The sequence below is a fragment of the Haemorhous mexicanus genome, chromosome 3 (assembly GCF_027477595.1).
Source record: "Haemorhous mexicanus isolate bHaeMex1 chromosome 3, bHaeMex1.pri, whole genome shotgun sequence".
Lineage (NCBI taxonomy): Eukaryota > Metazoa > Chordata > Aves > Passeriformes > Fringillidae > Haemorhous > Haemorhous mexicanus.
Window position 1 is genome coordinate 86,359,744 of NC_082343.1, and position 19,457 is coordinate 86,379,200.

At 36.4% G+C, this 19,457-nt stretch overlaps 1 protein-coding gene across 1 annotated transcript in view; it reads right to left on the minus strand.

Moving 5' to 3' along the window:
• MEI4 (meiotic double-stranded break formation protein 4) overlaps nucleotides 1-19,457 on the minus strand; it is a 70,410-nt gene that overhangs the window by 37,606 nt on the left and 13,347 nt on the right. Inside the window, exons 4-5 of the mRNA XM_059843391.1 lie at nucleotides 11,629-12,188; nucleotides 710-841 (exon numbers count right to left, since the gene is read on the minus strand). Of these exons, the coding sequence (XP_059699374.1) occupies nucleotides 710-841; nucleotides 11,629-12,188 (692 nt within the window). The remainder of the gene's footprint in view (nucleotides 1-709; nucleotides 842-11,628; nucleotides 12,189-19,457) is intronic.

Consider the following 19,457-nt stretch of genomic DNA (forward strand, 5'->3'; position numbering starts at 1 on the left):
TTTCGTATAAAATACATACCAAAACATACAAATGTATGAAAAATCTATGAAACCCCTATTTAGTTCATATATCTCTTTTTCAAATGTTAAAGGAACATCTGTTCTCTCTCTCCTTCCTCTATAGTTTACTGGAAATAATTTAATTTAAGAATAAATTTTAGCGAAAGTGCTATTCTGCTCTTTAGCTCCTACTCATTGTAACAAACTAAATATGATACTGTGTGCTGGACAACTTTTGCATCAGGAAAATTAATAATTTGAAATAATAATAATGTGAAACATGAAACAAAATAAAGCAGCTGACTTTCCAGTTTTACATAAGCTAGAGAGAGAATACCAAAGTTATATTTTCTGTTTAGCTGAATGCCAAAGTTGTATTGCCTGCACAGTCAACATTTTATACATTGCACTGTCTTCTAACTTATTATTTAAAGTATTTTGCAAATTATATAGTATGATCTAAAAACCTATGCAGTCTATTTATTATCCAGTCTGATAATTTTACCTTTCTGTATGGAATTTTCTCTTACTTTATGCCTCTCTTTTTGAATTTGCTGTTTAAGGTAGCTCCTAGCATGTTCTCAGTTTATAAATCAGAATATTCTATAGAATGATGATTTTCTTTACATTTTAAAAAACAAATAAATACAGCCAAAACACTGCCCAACACCACTCTTTGGGCTTTCTCGAAAAGAAAAGATGACAGTACCTGGTGAGCCTGCAACAACTGCTCAGCAAACTGACGGATTCTGGATAAGAGAAGGGATATTAAAGAATTTCTTAGTATGTTGTTCCTTCCTAGCAAACCCAGCGTTTCTGATACAGAATGCAGTGCCTGAAACTAAAGAGAAATAACAGTAAATTTAATCTTTCAAAATGCATCTCAGTCTTATTTTATCGTAAACGATTACTTTAAGTAGAAATGGGATTTACATATGAAAATGTTGAAAGAAAAAGTCCAATTCAAAATTTTAGTGTTTAAAATTCTACTGATTATAGACACATGAGATCTATGAGAAATCAACATGCATTCTCACAAGATTAACACTACAGGAAACTGTCACAGGAACAAACTCGTCCAAAAGTGTGAACTCCCCAGGACACCACTTTTCAGGATTAGATGTCATCATACCCATCTACTCGCAAAGCAAACTGGTGACTACTCTGCACATACAGTTCTTCTGCTTTTCATAGCCAGACAAATAAATGAACAAATTCTTTGAAATTCAAACATGTAAGCTGAGAGCTGTACTAGGGTGTTGTCAATATAGTTATCAGGAAAAAACCTGACTAAATGCTAACTGCTAGAAGACACACTATGTATCTGTATGTATTTTCAAATTCAAACAATTCACCTTCATATTGTTCTTTAACGATGCATTTCTCCTGAACCCCAAGAGGAGTGATGCAGACTTAGCTGAGAATTAAGTTAGTAATTTTTTGCCACAGTTTTTTCTACTAAAAAAAACCCAAACTGTTTTCTTTGCTTCCTGAAATTGAAATAAATAGCTATTATGTAACGAAAAATACTTCTCTAAAAGTATACAAGATTTTTCTATATGTAAATATACTGGAGTTATTTCAGAGGAAAAAGAAGTAAGACACATTAATTAAAATTATTATAATTTGTGTTTTTATATAAATGCATATCCCCTATAACATTAATGTTCAGTAACTCTTTGTAACTGAGTATTTTTGACTCTTTGTAACTCTTTGTAAATGAGTATTTTTGACTGACCAAAGGATATTCTTACACAAATCTGTATGCCTAAGAATAACTATATCTGAACCACTCAAAACAGATTACTGCATCCTATTAACAATCTAGATTGTACCTCCAGCCAACTCACATGTGTATTCACATGCAGACAAATATATATCTATATCTATACATATACAGATATATACACACATATATATAAATAAAAATTCTTGCCTGCCATTTACAAGTTTGCATTGGATGAATCCTGCTGGAAAACTTTTCCAAACACACAAAAGACAGGAAGGTGTTCCAGGAGCAGTCAGCCTGATTTTATTTAGGGGAAACATTTACCTCAACTTTACCACGGTTTTCATCACTATCTCCTGTAAAATTGTCACTGACCAAATTTTGGGCTAGGTAAGTGGACAGCAAGGTGACAGAAATCTTTTGATGTAAAACCCGTTAATTAGGCAGCTTTGCATTTACAGTTCTTCCTTGACTGCCTGATCAGCAGGTGATGCAATGTCTATTTACCAGCCTCTTCCATCTGGTAAAGAGTTGGATCAGCTTGGTTATCATCTGCCCAACATGAGACTCCTGTGCACAGTCAGAACAATTCAACTTTAATAAAACTTTGCCCTCAATCATGTCACTTCTGCGTGTAATCCCAAAACAAGTATCAAAACAAATCTACAAAAGACATACAAGTCTCAAGTTCAGAATCTTCATGCAGAGATACAAAGTGAACTCCTCCTATTAAAAAGAATTCATAAATTGTACATATACAGCTTTGAAAACCTGTGTAATTAAAATAATTCATCAACATTTACACTAAAGAGTCTATAAATATGAGATGTGAATGAGATGTGATAAAAATAGGCTTCTGAATAATGAAAATTATATGAAGGGATAATGTAATGCATGCACCTACCTATACTTTGAGGCTACATGAATTAAAATGAGACTTTCATATACCGGAAATATGTACCCTTCCAAACAAAACAATGACTCCTCTTTCTAAAAATAAGGTAGAAATTACCATTTTGACAGCGTATTCCACAGTATCTACTAGAAACAAATTTGCAACACCTGGATAGTTCTGCCTTGACAGCACCCATGTTCCCAAGGGTACAACTGCTTCAACTCAAGGTTTAAAAAATACTTTAAAAATAGCACATTTTTTTGGTAAAATTACCATTCATTTTTATTTCTTTTAATAAATTAAGGAAGGATACAAATTTTACTGTTCTATATTTTCAGAGCATAACATTGAGTATACTTGGTAATTTTGCCTTTGGTGAGCAAGGAAACTAGGCAATCCAGAGCAGTTTTTCAAGGTAACCTCTCCCGAAGATCACAGTAAAACACAAATATTGTTGTTCTTGTTTAAGCTCTCTTCTATTTGCTTACATAATTTTTGATAGATAATTAGGCAATTTTTTGGTGCAATTATTAATGCTAGCAGATGAGATTTAACTAAAATAGAATCTTTCAAAAAGTTTCCGTATCTTTTATGGTTTGGCAAGACTTGCCACTTTCTATTTGGAATTTTTGAAGACTAGATAACAAGGAACCTTGAAATTTAAAGACTCAGCCTCTACTAAGAGAAGTAAGTAGGTATTTTGCATTTTGTAATGATGCTACTTAGGGTACTTGAGATATGAGTATCAATGGCACCGAAAAATGCCACTGGTGAATTTATTAATATTTAAAAAATATCATTATTAAATGTATCCTTATACTAAAATATTTCCCAGTAACATATTATAGAAAATATATTGTAATTAGAGTTAATAAATATTAATACTGATTTTTAAAATCCCGCTGATTTATTAAAGAGCATAGGTTTTACATTGTATCTTGGTGGATCTCTTATGATCCTATAAGAATATTTTAAGAAAATAAGAGACAACAAAGAAGGTTAAAATAATGCTCATAGCTTGTATGCATTAAATGCATGCAGAACAAATAAGCATGTAAGCAATGAATCTGCAAATAGCAAACAGAAGTAAGACCTTGTTGTAGAGCAATGCTCATGTACTGCTAATTATACTCTAGAAACATTCAAACAAAAAAAAAATCTAATAGTATATAGTTTCATTAAAGATAAAAGCATTTGTTCAACTCTCTAATCTATCCAATGTTAAAAAGGAACAGAAATCTTTTAATCCCTTGGGCTTGTTTAATGTTGTGGATGAATAAAACCAATGCCTTTCAGGAATCCTCAGGTAAAAGCAGTCAGAAATCTGGATTGTAAAAAATATACCATTAGAAACAGGAAGTAATAGAGGTCACTGTTCAGCCCTCCTCCCACACCCCAGGTTCCAATGTCTTCCCATGTTATGCAAGATGCAGAGCAAGAGAGGGCAATGCTGTGCCAGCAGCTGGGAAGGATGTGTGCATTGTCAACCTGGCATTTGCCAAAATGAATATATAATGTCAACATTCAGCTTATCTCAGGCATACTAACTTGGACTCTCCTTCACTCTTCTACAGATTTTAAAGCCTACTTGAAGGTATTATTGACCTTTCACTTCTTTCCAAGTGATTCCAAGCTGGCTATCAAAATTTACTTGCAGAGCAAATGACTGATAACCAAAGCAGACAGCACAAATACCGTAAGCCCTGCTTCCCAGGAAACAGCATAAAAAACTTAAGGAATTAGTTTTTTAAAACTCATTTTTCAGCATATTATGTTTTATTTAATAGTGGATATCTAAATTTTCTGAGTTTAATTCCTTCATGAGTTGCATGACTCACTACACCATGTGGCTGTGACAACTGTACCTTACTTTCTGTTTTGCTAATTTACAGTTTTTGTCTCAAGTAACAGCTCTCTTTCCTAATAAACTGACATATTTGGCAATACAGGACAGGAAAATAATTATTGCAGGAATCCTCAAATTGTGAAGTCTTACAAACAAAACTATTTTCATCTTTGATTTCACATTACCCTTGCCCATTTAGTCCAACATGACTTCCACTCCTAATCATCAATGCCAGTTGAAAACCGTATTTTTATACGAGAACATTAGCACCCCTTTTCTTATCTTGACATTGCTTCCTTTGTTAGTTGATGCTTCTCACGTATCATGATGCTTCTCACGTATCATGAAGAGGGCTCTTCCTGTTTACTTGCCAATATTTCTTCTATCAGTCTTGAAAAATTGATACATATTATTTCAACCCTTTGCTCTGTAGACCACATCTCCAGCCCTTACTTTGCCCTCACCCCTTGACAGAATCATACAATCATGGAATGAAAAGGTTGGAAGGGACCTTAAAGATCATTTACTCCCAACCCTCTCTGCCATAGGCAGAGACATCCCCCACTAGACCAGGCTGCTCAAGGCCTTATCCAGCCTGACCTTGAACAGTGGCAGGCCTGGCACATCCACAACTTTTAAGGGCAACCTATTTCAGCATCTTACCGCCCTCACAGTAGAGAATTTCTTCTTAATACCTGGGCTAAACTTCCCCTCTTTCATAATCTTGTTCATGCTTTTCTCCACTCTTCTTAACCTAATGTTCTCCAGTAGAACCATCAGTTGGCTCCACTGCTGTGGGCTGTCAGTGTCAGGCTTGTCCCTGGCATGCTGTGGGGTGATAAGCAAAGATTAGAGTCATGGGGTGCTGGTGAGGATCCTCTGCTGCTGATGCGGAAATGTGCTAGCTGCACTGAAGCACACTTGCAGCCTTAGGGAGATGAGCCAGGGACTCCTGAGGAACAGAAGCCAACAGGAAAACACCAGGGAGGCAAATGTCTTAAAGGAATTCATGGGTGTTCCTCAAGGAAGGTGACACGGCTGACAACTCAGCTGAGGTGCCTTTACACCAATGCACACAGCATTGGCAAAAACTGGAGGAGCTGGAAGCCACTGTGCTGCTAAAAAGCTACAACCTTGTTGCCATTACTGAAGCTCAGTGTGAAAAATCCCATGACTGGAGCATGATTATTGAAGGCTAATTAGACAGGGGAGGAAGGAGAAGTGGAGAGATTGCTCTCTGCCTCAAGAGCTGGATTGAGTGAGGAGAGTTTTCTTAGAAGAAGAACCATGAGCAGCTTGAAAGCCTGCAGGCAGGAATCAGAGACTGAGGCAACAAAGGGAACCTTGTGACTGGGGTTTACTACATGCCCCTGATCAAGGGGAGCCTATTGAATAAGTCTTTTTGCAAGAGGCATTAAGCTCACAGGCTCTTGTCCTGATGGGGAGCTTCAGCCCACTCAGCATCTGCTGGACAAGCTAACTTTGTCCTTTATTTCTTCCATAATTGTAGCTTTAGTGTATGATCTGCATCCGCTGAAGCTGACTGAAAGGGGAAGATGGACAACATTTTCTTTCATTCATTCTTGTCTAAGTTACTTCTATGATCCACTTTACTGAAGTTAATGAGGGTCAGTCAGTTTGGTGATTGCTTTAGACAGCAGCAATTTTCAAGACAATGGATTCTGATTATCATTTGACTTTCTAGATAAGGACAACAGATTGCTGAGAAAATTTAATTCAATAATCAAGAGATTCAAGCATTGACTCTTACTAAACCTCAGAATTCAGGCAACATGTTTTAATATTTATACAAATGAAGTGCTCTTCCCCTATAAAAGCAAAATCTTTTGGCATATGAAAATGCAGCCATAGTATTCCCCTTGGGACTCAATTAATTAGGAAAACTGAAGCCTGCTCATTTTACACTTGAAAATCACCAGTGATATGAATAACTATTTCTAAATCTTATTTGTCTCTAAGCAGGAAAGACTTGCAAACCAATGAATTAAGTCCTGTCTTGGTTGTGGTTGACAAAAGATACTGCAAACCTATAGACAGTTGGGGAAATTTATTGTCAACCACAACTAGCTGCAGCATGTATTAAATGCATACTGTTGTATGTATTCAAGCATCAGAGTAAGATTATGACGACTCTCTTCCAGGAAAATTCAGTCATTAATGAATCATACAAATTGTATCCTAGATAAGAAAAGATTCAAAACCATTGTTCTGATGAATGTGTGCTGTTTAAACTGCACAACCACACATATACATTTCATTATATAATTGCCACTGAGATTTAAACATTTCTCTTTCTGCTTTTCAACTGTATGTATTACTTTTCAACTTGTTATTTTCACGAAGAATTGTGAATTCTTCCTCACACAAATACCCAGTAAAGGCAGCAAAATACTAGAACTCCCGCATTTGCTTTTCTGTTAAATGTTATCAATTGTAGTATTTTGAGCAGTGGCAAAAATTTACATAAAGGCTTTTAGATGAAACATGAGAGAAAAATTAAAATGGGTAGTAAAGTCCCAAACAGGATAAGAGAAGTTCCTAAAACTATGTTGATGTCTCAGTGCCTCCAGATGCTGTTAATGCTAGTAACTTCAAAACAACTACCCTAAAGGCAGCCAATTTCTGAAAAAGAAAAAGGTTAAAAAAAAAAGGAAGGAAATATCACGTAACCTTTTTTTGTGTGTGTGCTGTTTGACTGGAGCAGCAATTCATGACTTAACATCATCTTCAAAGTCAGTACTGATGTTTTAAACATAGCATGAGAGGAAGCAAACAACAACAGACCACTGAAACACATCTCTCCTCTTTCCAGGTCTTGCTTGAAAGAGATTATGAACGAGATGAGTCAGAGAGATGAGGTATTTGTTGAACAGGAGCCCAACACAGCTCAACATTAAAATCCCAAAAGTAGTGTCTTTGTGTTTTGGTTAACTCCTTAAAACATGAGGTCCAAGAAACACACAGAGATCTCTGTAAAAAACCCAGGGTGAAGGCCAGGATCTTTTCGCCTGCAACAGATGGATTAGCCAGGCTCTGAATTACAGCATCAACTAAAAGAAGTACAACCAGGGAACTGAATTGTCTATAGCGCTGACTGGTGTGACACCAGGATCACACCACAGAAATCCTACATAATGCAGCATGCTGTGATTTACTTGGCCATGACAGCTTTGAACACAACTGAATGGCACTGAAAGAGGTTAAGGATAAACCTATTTTTATTCTGTCTCCAAAGTAATAAATGAGACTCTGGATTCCCTCATAATAACTGTTTTGAAGTTTCACACAGCTGTACAGAAAAGAGATGTAAATATGACACATATAAAGCATCCTTATTTCTGTTAGGCAGATTTGACTTTTAAAGCTAATTCCATATATTATGAACCTACAGCAAGCCCAGATTCACCATAGGAGGCTTCCAGACAAGCTCCAGGATGTCATCTCTGAAGTGCTCTTTTGCCATGAGCTGTCCAAAACCTCCACCAGAAATACAAAACACATATGCTACCCTAAACAGCACAGGGAGTTGGGAATCACCAGTGCCTCTAACTGTTGTATTCTTCTGATTTAGGACAAATGATCCCCTGTTCAAACACATTCTGGACAACAGATACAAACATCAACACAACAGGCACATTGCAGTGCCAGTGAGTGCGCGATGCAACCAGGAGCAGGAGAAATGTACATTTTGCTGTCTCTGTGGAGGTAGACAAAGACAGACATTGTCAAATCCCAAGCAGGTAGATTAAGCACAAAACAATGTTCCAGTACTTCCTTTCTGAAGTTTCTACTCCACTGGGGCTGTAATTAAGTACCATAGCTCCTACCAGAGTTTTCCATGCAAATTGCTTTCCCATGTTTTGTCAGGTTGTAGAGTCCATTTGAAAGCTAGAGCCAGTGGCTCTGCCAACTGAACACAATCTCACTGAGTTTTATAGTACACTTTGGTCTGCTTGAAAGCAGGACTTGCAAGGAACCTACATAAATAAAAATAAAAACCTACATAATACACTGACATAGCAGAGTGTGTCAGTGGAGTGACTCAACACAAATGAACAACTTGCAAACTGCAAGGCAATACACACCTCTACAAATCCCCAAGGTCTCAGTGCTGAGGACTTAAAATTTGGTGATGAACAAAGCACTTGCACCACAGATCAGAAGTGATTGTCACACATTTGACTGCATGAAAGCAACAGCTCATCTATACTAGAGTTAGACACACGATCCCAAAAAACTTTTCTGTGGCAGCCATACAGGGATGGAAAACCAAGCCAGCAGAAGGTGCAGAGTTAGGCCTTGCATAGATGGTTGAACCTCTGAAAATTCATGCTTCACCCTGAGCAGCTGTGACTTGAGGCTCCCTTTTTGAGATATTTCCAGAAGGTTTATTCCAAAAGATTATGTGTCTAACAACTGTGTGCATATTTCTGAGCTGCTCTCCAAACATGGTGGGAAAAGAGAAAATTTAAAAAAGAAAAATTCAAGATGTTATTTTTAATTTTTTTATATAAATAATTTAATATTTTACATAAAATTACCTTTTATTTTCTGCCACATACCTTAATTGACCAATTTTTTTTTTTTTTTCCTTTTGATACCTATGTCAGTTTGGAGTTTCAGGTCAGACTCTATCCAAGAGTTTAGGCAGTTTTAGGCAGTTGAATCCAGTAAAAAATTTCTGAATACACATCTTTGCTGGTTCTTACAGCTTCAATGCTTTATAATTAGAAACATTTCAAACAATAGGACTCCACAGTTACAGAAAGTAATTCTGCTGCTGTTTTTATTCCTTTACATCTAAGGTAGAGATAATGATTCCTTTCCCAGTACTCAAAGATTTTTTAAAGTTATTTAACTTGCTCTGAAAAAATCTGAGATTGCTTTTGAAGTTGTAATTAATTAAGTGTAATCCACAGCCACTTCTCTCAGTGAGGTTTTTGAAGGTATTTCTCACAGACCTTTGTCCTTCTTGCAAGATCCTGACAGTTTTAATGATGAGGATGATAAAGGGAAAGCTGTGTCAAATACTACATTGCTGTCTATACAAATGCTTCTGACAGTAAGGTTAGATGCAACAAAATTCTTAATATTTTTATGCTGGAGGGATTTAAGTATTTTCCTGGAACTGAATTTCATACAGTTTGCGAGTCTTTCCAGAAGATAGCCTTGTAAGAAATGGTAAATTTTTTTAAAACCTATAATTGTGATATTTCAATCACCACCTGTAAAAAGTGTCCCTAGGAGATATCTGGTACACAGGACATGAAGAATTAGTTGCACAATTTACACTACTAATTCTGAATGCTACACATTTATTTCCATTCTCAATTCAGTTTAAAAAAAACCAAACCTCTAATCTGGAAACCTCCAAGATTATCCCTTAGTAACTAGTTTATACAATTTTTAAACTTTTTGGATCTGTTTGACTGAAGTAATGGCTGCCAGTAGTAATGACTCGTATGGCAATATTTTGGTGGAAGCAAGATACAACAAATCTCATTAAAAGCCATCTGTTTTAGTGAAGTTATTCAGAGAAAATATGACACTTTCAAATTATGTGGACGTACTCCATCTCTCCTGAATGATTCATAAAAATACTTTGCAGGCCTGAAACACCCCTGATCTATCAGAGTATTTTCTCCCATTTATGATGTGACACCTCTCACTTAGACTTTGCCAGATTCCTCCAATTAACAGAAAATCTGTCTCTGGATAATTTCTGGATTGCTCTTCCGCACTTAAACTTATTTCAATTATTTACTGACTTCACATTCAGGAAGAGGATAGGAAATGGTGGAAACAGTGGACATCATCAATTATAAACAAGTCCTTAATGAAGGACTGTTTGAACTTTTCCTTTGTATCCAGTGATCACACACACACACACCCACACCCACACCCACACCCACACACCTAAGTCACACCTGTATAACTCCATTCCTGATGTCATAAAAATGAATGTATGGTCACATCCTTTCAAAACACTGACCAGGGACACCTCTAATTAAAAACCGAGTCTTGCACCATGCTGACATTAAAGTGCAAATGTTTCTGGTACTAGAAACACGAGGCTCTAGTCCTGGAAAGATTTTAGTCTGAATGCTTCCTAACCAAAATACAGGTACATCCTTTTCACCCAATGCCCTCTTAATTTGGTGACAATATTTATTTGATATTCATGTTCTGGGGTAAACACTCAATACACAGTGAGTTGTATTCACTTTAAATTAAGACAAATGGGTACATCCATCCATGGGCATACCAAATGTCCAGGCTCTCATTTTGAGAGAGGCAACTTTAGAATTTATCCTAAAATAGGGACCTAGCACCTATTAAACATTCTTTAGGCTCCAAGAATTACAGGGATAAGATCATTTACTCTTATGGTAGCACAGTTACCTACATGGGGACACTAAACTGGTACATCTAAGTGTCAAAAAATATCACCATCGTGTCTGTTCAAAGATATTTTAAAATCCAGAATAAAAACAAAAAATCCCAAGACAGGCAAAGAAATTCACTACCTGTAGGGCATCTTGTGAAGAAAGACCAGGGATATTTTAGTTGAATGAGGAAATTTAACAAAATGATACATGGAACAACACACACTGATGAATACAAACAAAATGCAATTCAGTCCTACTTGTTGTTTGTGATGGGGACATTATTCTTTAGCTCTTCACTCATTTGCTTATATACTTTTAAAAACATATTTTAAAATTTGCAAGTAGCTAGAGAATGATGGATATCTGAACCAAACAAACTATTTTATTTAGATGCTCAAGAAAGAAGTTCATTACATATGAATTAATATCTACAGTATATCTCCATATAGCAAGAGAAACAAAGTGTTTTTCCTGCATACTGTCTATAAAGTTGCTTTAAACTGCATTTTTATCAGTTATTTAGAAGTCTTGTACTTGGGAATAGGCTAGAAGTTCTTGCATGCATGAGCAAGAACTTTTTCAAGTGCTTCAGATCATTTATTATCCATATTGCCGAAAAAAACAATCACAAAAATCTCTGTTGCTCTTCAAAATATAAGACAAACTGTTATTTTAAAAGTGCATAAAACCAGGAGAATATTACAGTATATGGAAGTGCGATATAAAAGAAGGAAAGCTTTAAACTTACCCTATTGACACTCGTATTTCTTAAAATAATTTGAATTAGATTTTTCTTAAATTCTTCTAGCTTCTTGAAACACTTCTTCAAAACATAATACGATAATTTAGTATCAGTTATTAAACTGAGCAAAACACAAACTCCTTCAGTAAGGAAACTTGGAGCCGGGAATTTAGGACTGTTGTAAAAAAAAGTCAGTCCATCAAGCAACTGAGACACTGAATTGCATATGGTGAAAGAATCATTCTCAAGCTCTGAGAAGTCTGCTTGAAGAATTCCTCCTTCTGACAGTTTTCTTATTTCAAGCAAACATTGCAAAAAATGCACTGGAGCAGTCAGAGATTGCTCCTTGCTAGGATGGCAAAGATTCAGTGGGGGAACTCTTTCCAACCAATGTTTAGAAGGGTTGATGTTATACTCAGATTGGTGAAAATCTGAAGCTATGCCTAAAGAATCAAAGGCAGAGTCATTACAGACATCACATCCAGAGTCTTCTAGCTGGCTTGAGTAACTTGTAGGGTTTATAGATTCCCGAACCAAATGAGTTTCAGCAGAGGCATCCTGTTTTCCTGAAATGCAAACATGAACATTACATTTGTACAATGCTTAAATACATTCTTTTTGAAAGTGCCATATATACTTTCTCCTTTTTGCTTCCATGCAAAAACCATGTAATACATGTGTATGTTGGCTCCCCAAGAACTTCCCACGACTAGTATTTAGCTGTGGAAGATCTTTTTAAATTAAAGTCAAAAATTTCAGAGGTTAATGTCTATATGTGAACAAGATGTTTTGTGCTCATAGTAATATGAACAGTAATTTTGAGTTTAAAACTGTCAGAAATTTTAAGTTTTCCCATATATAATTTAAGTAGACATAAACCAAACAATTTAAGTGAATATAGTGAATACATAAACTCCCATTAATTTCCAGGGAAGAAAATGCATGTAAATTTCTGGTCCTCCAAACATTTTCACTGCTTTCATTCTCAAAAACTCAGACTGCTTTTAAAAGGCAGTAAAAGTCTGTTACTATAACTGCATCAAATAAAATATTCTTCTTTATGTATACTCTCTCTCCCCAGTCAGGTAGGAAATTCTAACAGTCAAAGCTGAACAGAACATTAGGTTTGATTTTTCCATTATTTAACAAAGAGGAACATTCAGAATCAAAAGCTTCTTCAGTCATCACCTATCTCATACCATCTCCTTCAAAGACACACAAACTACATTACAAGACTATACAGTACATTCACACCAATAAATTACTTTGTGTGCCACTGTAGAATCTCTTTCGTTCCATTTCACACATTAAATACATTTAAGGCAATGCCTCTCGACATAAACTCAGATTTAGGTGACAAAAGACACCTGTTCTACATGCTACCTATGCCAAAAGATTACAGTCAAAACAAGCCAGAGAAGTGAAGTGTAAGACCAACACCCATAAACATCTCAGTGCTAACAGGCAAAGCTTGAACCCCATCTGACCAATTCCTGGCTCAGCCCTGCTTCCCCTCTCAGTCTTGGAAAACTTGACTATACTGTTCATTTTCTACAAGGATCCCATGCAGTACTATACTCCTCTTAAATTAATTAAAACATATTATAGATGGTTTGGCTGCCCAGGAAATAGATGTCATATTTCATAGCAAGTTAAAAAAAGCATTTTTAACACAGAAAATATGCCTAGGCAGCAACCTACAGTATTCTGTAAGTTAATAAAAAACTGCTCAAAAATTTTAATACAGACTTCATTAAATTCACAATTTCAAACTAAATTCTGACCATCAATTCAGTCTCTGAAAACATACCAGTACCTATGAAAGTACTACTATTGAGATCAAAACCGGAAACATGGTTTATTTATTTATTGTTGAGTTTGACATCTTTAGCATTCAGACATATTTGAAATTGCACAGTATTGGCACCAACTGACTCCAAATGAAAGGGTTAATGTTGGGGAAATCAACTGCCATTTCCAGGAAGTAGAAAAGGCTGGACATTTAAGGCCAGCCTAGCATTTTAAACTTGGAAAGCAAAGAAGTAAAGCACACTTCCCATGGTCGGACTAACAAGAACAGGAATCCATCTTTCATGTCTTCTCTTCCTAGGCTTTTGAGAAAAACACATTTCAGAAGAAAAAAAATTGAAAAGTAGTTTTTGGTGCCATTTAACGAAAACAAGCCCTTCCAGGGAATTAATCTACTGTGAGTTCCACTATGTGGTTATTTTGTTCCTGTTCTCAATCCCATGGGACAACATGAAAATTGCTCATGAGGATTTAATGTCAGAAGTTGCAAAGCAAGAACTATGTGCAAAAACCCCATATGTATGTTTTCCGATTCTCTTGTGGAAGTGTAAAAGATGAAAAAAAACAACCAAACACTGAAGAGGTGAAAGAAAGGTGAAATAATGAGAAGAAAAAGGGAAGAATAGTACAGCAATATCCATAGAAACCAAACTTAAGATGTTCCTAAATAAAAGAGGTAAGGTATTCAATGAAACACTCCTACCAGGAGACAATATTGCATTTATGGTTAGGTTCCTAGCTAGTGCAATATCAAACTCCTGTTCCATGACAAGCTTCCAGAAAACCCTGTTACAGTAAGTCCCCAATATCAGCATATTTCCAGCTAAATGAATAATACAAAATGCTTAAAATTGTTAAGCCATTTACATGTTCCAGTCATTTGGAGAGGAGGTGGCAGTTATGTTGTAAAAAAATAATAACAATGTGCCAGGAAATACTAATTACTTCCCTCTAAATGTCTAGAAATAGCTTGTATTTTTTTTTCTTGAAAGAAGCTAAACTTATTACTTTGTACTTACCTACTATTCAAATGAGAAAGCAGTCTTGATGTTCACACCATGTGGTTATGAAGTAAAAAATAAAAAATAAAATAATAGAAATGGCATTAAGTCTGCTTCAGACTAACAAGAATCTTTAAATACTAATTTCAAGAACATCTGACTATAAGTGTATTGGAACAAGAAATATGAAAATTTTGTATGTGTGATAAAGTGACCACAAACTTTGCAACACCATAAGTAATGAAATATCTGGTTGTGAACAATTTTACAGTCTCCTTAAATTTGTCACATCAAATTCAGGAAAGATTTGAGTTCTTAATTCCTATTAAGTACTTTAGATCCTTACTAAACTAAGATCCTGAGCTAAAAAAGAAAGCAAGCTCCTGAGCTCCAAACGAAGCAAGATGTGGTCCCACAAAGAGCCTTGGGGTGCAAAGGCTGGAGAACTCATACCCCTCTACACAAATCCACTGCTGCAGAAAAAGTATGACCTGAAAATCAGAAGCCACTCGAGGGATGAGGGAGTGACTTACATACTGTGCAGCATGTCAGCAAGGTGCAGGCACTAGAACTCAGAACTTACATATTGTAGTGGGACCACAAAACAGAGGCTTTCATCAGGGCAGTGAGATGCCAACCAGCCCCATGATAAGAGAACAGGGAGCCTTCAGCTAGTCCTAAGGAAGCAAAGCTCTAGAAAACACCAAAGTCAATCCCATCTCCAACATTCATTCTCTCACTACCCACTGTGGAGTAGTAGAAGAGGCAGCTAGTATAAGATCAATGTAATAGGAGATGGGGTGGTGGAAGATGCTTTCTTAAGACACTCTGCTGATGGCTACCTCAGACTGGAGAACATTTGAAAGAGAAAGGCCAAATGCTACAAGTAGTTCTACATTTAAAACCTGGAAGAAGGGTCCTCAACTGATGAAATGGCTGTGAAATGGTAAAATGATCTTCAAGTCTTCTGAAAAACTTAATCTACCTGTGGTTTCACCACCAACACGGACTGCAGAACAGAAAAGTGGCTTGAAAGTGGTAGAGGTGAGAAGCAAAGTGAAGATATGATCTAAATTCTGAAAAGAAAAAATTACTTCAGTTTCAAGCATTAGATGTTGTTTATATTCCCTCATTTCATGAGCAGACACACGGATTATCACTTGAAAATCAAAACCACTGACATCAGACATGTAAAGTTCTCTTAAAACTCAGTTACAGTTGATACTCTCAGTTCCACTTCTAAAAGAAAAAACAAGAGACAACTAAAAAATGAGACATTCATAGCATTCTGCTTTCCAAGGTGTTCAGTCAATAACCTCTATATAAGGAAATGAAAATGTAAGTGAAATTATGTCCACATCTACATTTTACAGAGCTCTGTTATTCTTCATTTAATTTTCATTGATTGGTTTGTTTGAAGTGCACTTTCTGTGAACAATAAATCAAGTTTATTCTCTTATTTAAACACCCATACATTTTCTTTGCCTTTCTTTCATGCGTAACTCTGCCTCTATTCTGCTGTTTTCATTACTAACTAAGCTGACTGGCTGAGGAGAAAACAACTCTCCCTTCCTCATGAACTCTCATGTGTTTAGCACCCGTTGTAACCAAGCCAAACTTCTATTTTCATTATTCCATAATAATGATTCAAAAATATTATTATAAGATATTATTAGAATTTCCCAAATAAGAAGCCTTAGAAGCCTTGTATCCCACACTTTGCTTCTGCATCTCCATGGGGTTTTTTTTGTAACTGGCTTGGAAAAGAAAGGTCTTTTGTTTGAATGCAAGGTGCTTTCTTATGCTTTTTAATGCTAAAGGTGCATGCTGACATATTTTATCCCATTTAGGGATAATTTCACAGAAACTAATATAGGACTGAGTATCTAAAATTCTCAGATTGCTCAATGCTAAGATTTAAGGGCTTCTCTAAAGGCTTAGAAGCATATACTTCAATTTGTTAGGGATTTTGCTCACATAAAGCACCTAAATGTTTAGAATTCAGTAAGAACTGAGCAGGATTTTGAGGCTATAAACATTCATTTTTAAGGGATCTCTGTAGATGACAGCACAAATCTTCTGTAGTTCAAGTCAAACAAAGCAAACTTGCAGTAAAGATATGAAAGGGTAAATAATCAGGTGACAAACATACAGATTTGGGTCAGTTAATGCTCACCAAGCAGCTTCAACAACAAAAGATCTGACAAGCTTTACAATATTGATCATCTCACTGATGTGACTGAAATGTGAGTTCTAAGCCGGATAGGGGATATTTCAAAATACTAAATAAATTAATGTTATCTCTAAATAGACTACCTGACTGAACTGGTAGTACTAAACTGTAAGCGCTGTGTCTTATTAAAAAATGCTTTGCATTATGAAACAAACTGAGCATTGCTAAGAGACAGGAAACAGCAGCCAATGAAGACTGCAATGATCTGGATGCAACTTAGTGAGATGAAGGCTAAAATGAGGTGAACTCCTTAAGAGGTCAGTGTAAGTATGCCTTCCAAAAAACATTGCTTTTCTTGAATACAACATGGTATAAATGCTTGGCTTTTCCAGAAGAACACAAACAAAGGTCTGCTTGAGGAACTAGATTCCAAGTTTCAGTTGGGTTAAGGTTGTCCAAAAGGCTTGTGAAATCTCCACTCTCAGAAATACTTAGAAAACGTCTGGACACGGTCCTGCGCAACTGGCTGTAGATGACCATGCTTGACAAGAGGCTTGGACAAGATGATCTTCAGTAGCCCCTTCCAGCCTCCAACATACTGTGATTCTGTATTTCCAGGAAAAAAATTGACTGATTCTTAGCTTCCCACTGTAGACTTAAAGGCAAAAGGATCCTAATTGTCACTTCTTAACCTTTTTTTTACCATATACGTTCAGTTTTCCCCAAAACTACCTTATAATGAATTAATAAAATAATAACAAATCCTTTCTCTTGGTGGAAAAATTGGGTTGGTTTTGCCTCTGAATGGGTCCTTTACACAGAAATCTGGAAAGAAAAGGATGTTTCTTGGGTCCTTTTGCCCCAAGTATGTGCTTAGAACAGCTGTAGCAATGCCATCAGATAAGACGGGCAGCACCTGCTTTCAAAGGGAGAAAGTTTCCACAACCAAGACAGACCTGTTATCCATGGGAGGAGCAGTACTCTGAGATTTCAATGAATCATTACACTCCAGCTGGTGCTTTTTACAGATTGCAAATTAACTTATTTAATTATTCTGAAAAGGCCTCAGCTTTCATAAAGTTCCCCATTGTGTCAATACAATTATGGAGAACAGATTTATCTCATCATCATATTCCAAAAGCCATATTCCTATAAATCTGTGCTAAACACAATTTAACTTCATTTTTGCCATCTCACAGATCTGCTTTCATTTCTTGGTTCTCCTCATAAAAACATAAAATACTTCTTAGGTTGTGAGACATTCCTTGCCATGCTGCCTACTTGCATTATTACCACTGGTATATGCATGGAAGTACACCAGCACACTTAAGATGTCAAATTACATTTCTGAAGTACTGTTTGTCTGACATCTCTAAGCCTTAGAGAAAAAATGTTCAGATGACACACTGGGCTGCCCTTATGGATCTGAATGGAGAGAAAGACACCTATTTTTATCTGGGGGGATGGGGAAGCAAGAAGTAGGGAGGTAGAATGTCTTTATGCAGAAACATCACATCCCTAAGCACCTGAAAAAATAATCAGAACTGTTTTCCATGGCAACATCAAATTAAGAGTTGACTGCTGCCCAATGGAGAATACCCTGACCTTAGAAAAAGGAAGACAGAAAAAACAAGAACTAGAAGATACCCCTCAGAGGCTGACAGCTCTTCTGCAATTGTCATGCTTTTGTACTCCTTCCAAATACCAGCAGAGGAAAGTGATGACAGGACACGGCAATCTGTAACAGCAGCTCATTTAAACATGCCAACCTGAAAAAATAGCTTTTCCTTACACATACCATGGTAACTCGGAAATTCTAGTTTGTAGTCCTCTACCTTAGTACCATGTCATAGGAATGAAAATGGTTGCTAAATGCTATTTACAACATACATAAACATTTCACACTATTTAATCTACCTTCTGGGGAGGGAAACAATTTCCCCTAATAGACTAATGTGTTTGTATCATTACTATTCAGTCAGATGCGGACTGCTGTTAACCCCACTAACAAGCAAGACTTTATGAGGCTGCAGGTAACATACCCACTGAGGAAATCTTCAGGTTTTGGTCTGACCTTTCTGAATTCATCTGATTGGTTTCTCTTTGAAAATGAGCTTAAAAAATCTATTATCAATTATGTTCTCTCACCATTCCTTTTAATGTAAGGAGGCAGAGGAAAGATCACAAGCTATATTACTTAAGTCATGATGGAGAGCTTTGCCCTTTCAGAAGTTTGAAATCCAATTATTCAGAAAATATTTTGACTGGCCATCATTTTTCCTGCCATCACCAAAGCAGGACATGGCTGATTCTGTCTTTGCCTCCCTGGGAAATCCTGGGGTGTAAGATGAACACCCAGAGTTTCTGCCTCTCTCTTTTGAGCAAGAAATTCCCAAGCCATGGCTTACAGGGAAGTGAAAAGAAAAGAGAAGGCTGAATTCTGTGGCCCAAAGCAAGGCTGCAGGTAAACTGTAGCTATGTAATGCTTATAATCAGTTTTACTTCAGCTGTCGAACTGGCTAGCTCCAGTTCTATAAAGCTCACAGTGAGAAGAAATAAGACTGAAGGGTCTTCATTCATAGTAATCTACAAAGGAAGTTGCTCCCTTTCTCCACATGTACAACTAAATGCCTCAAGAGACACACCAAGTGAAGCAGGAGATAAAAAATTCTTGTTTTCTCTAGGTATTATTCCCAAAAAAGATACAAGTTGCTTCTTTGACACGGAAGAGAATTTAGAGGACAGTATCCTGAAAGGTGAAACACAGCCCCAGGATACAGTCAAAAATCAGACATTCAGGTTAATCACAGTGTGACTCAGAGGTCAGCATTTCCCTAAACACACAGACACAC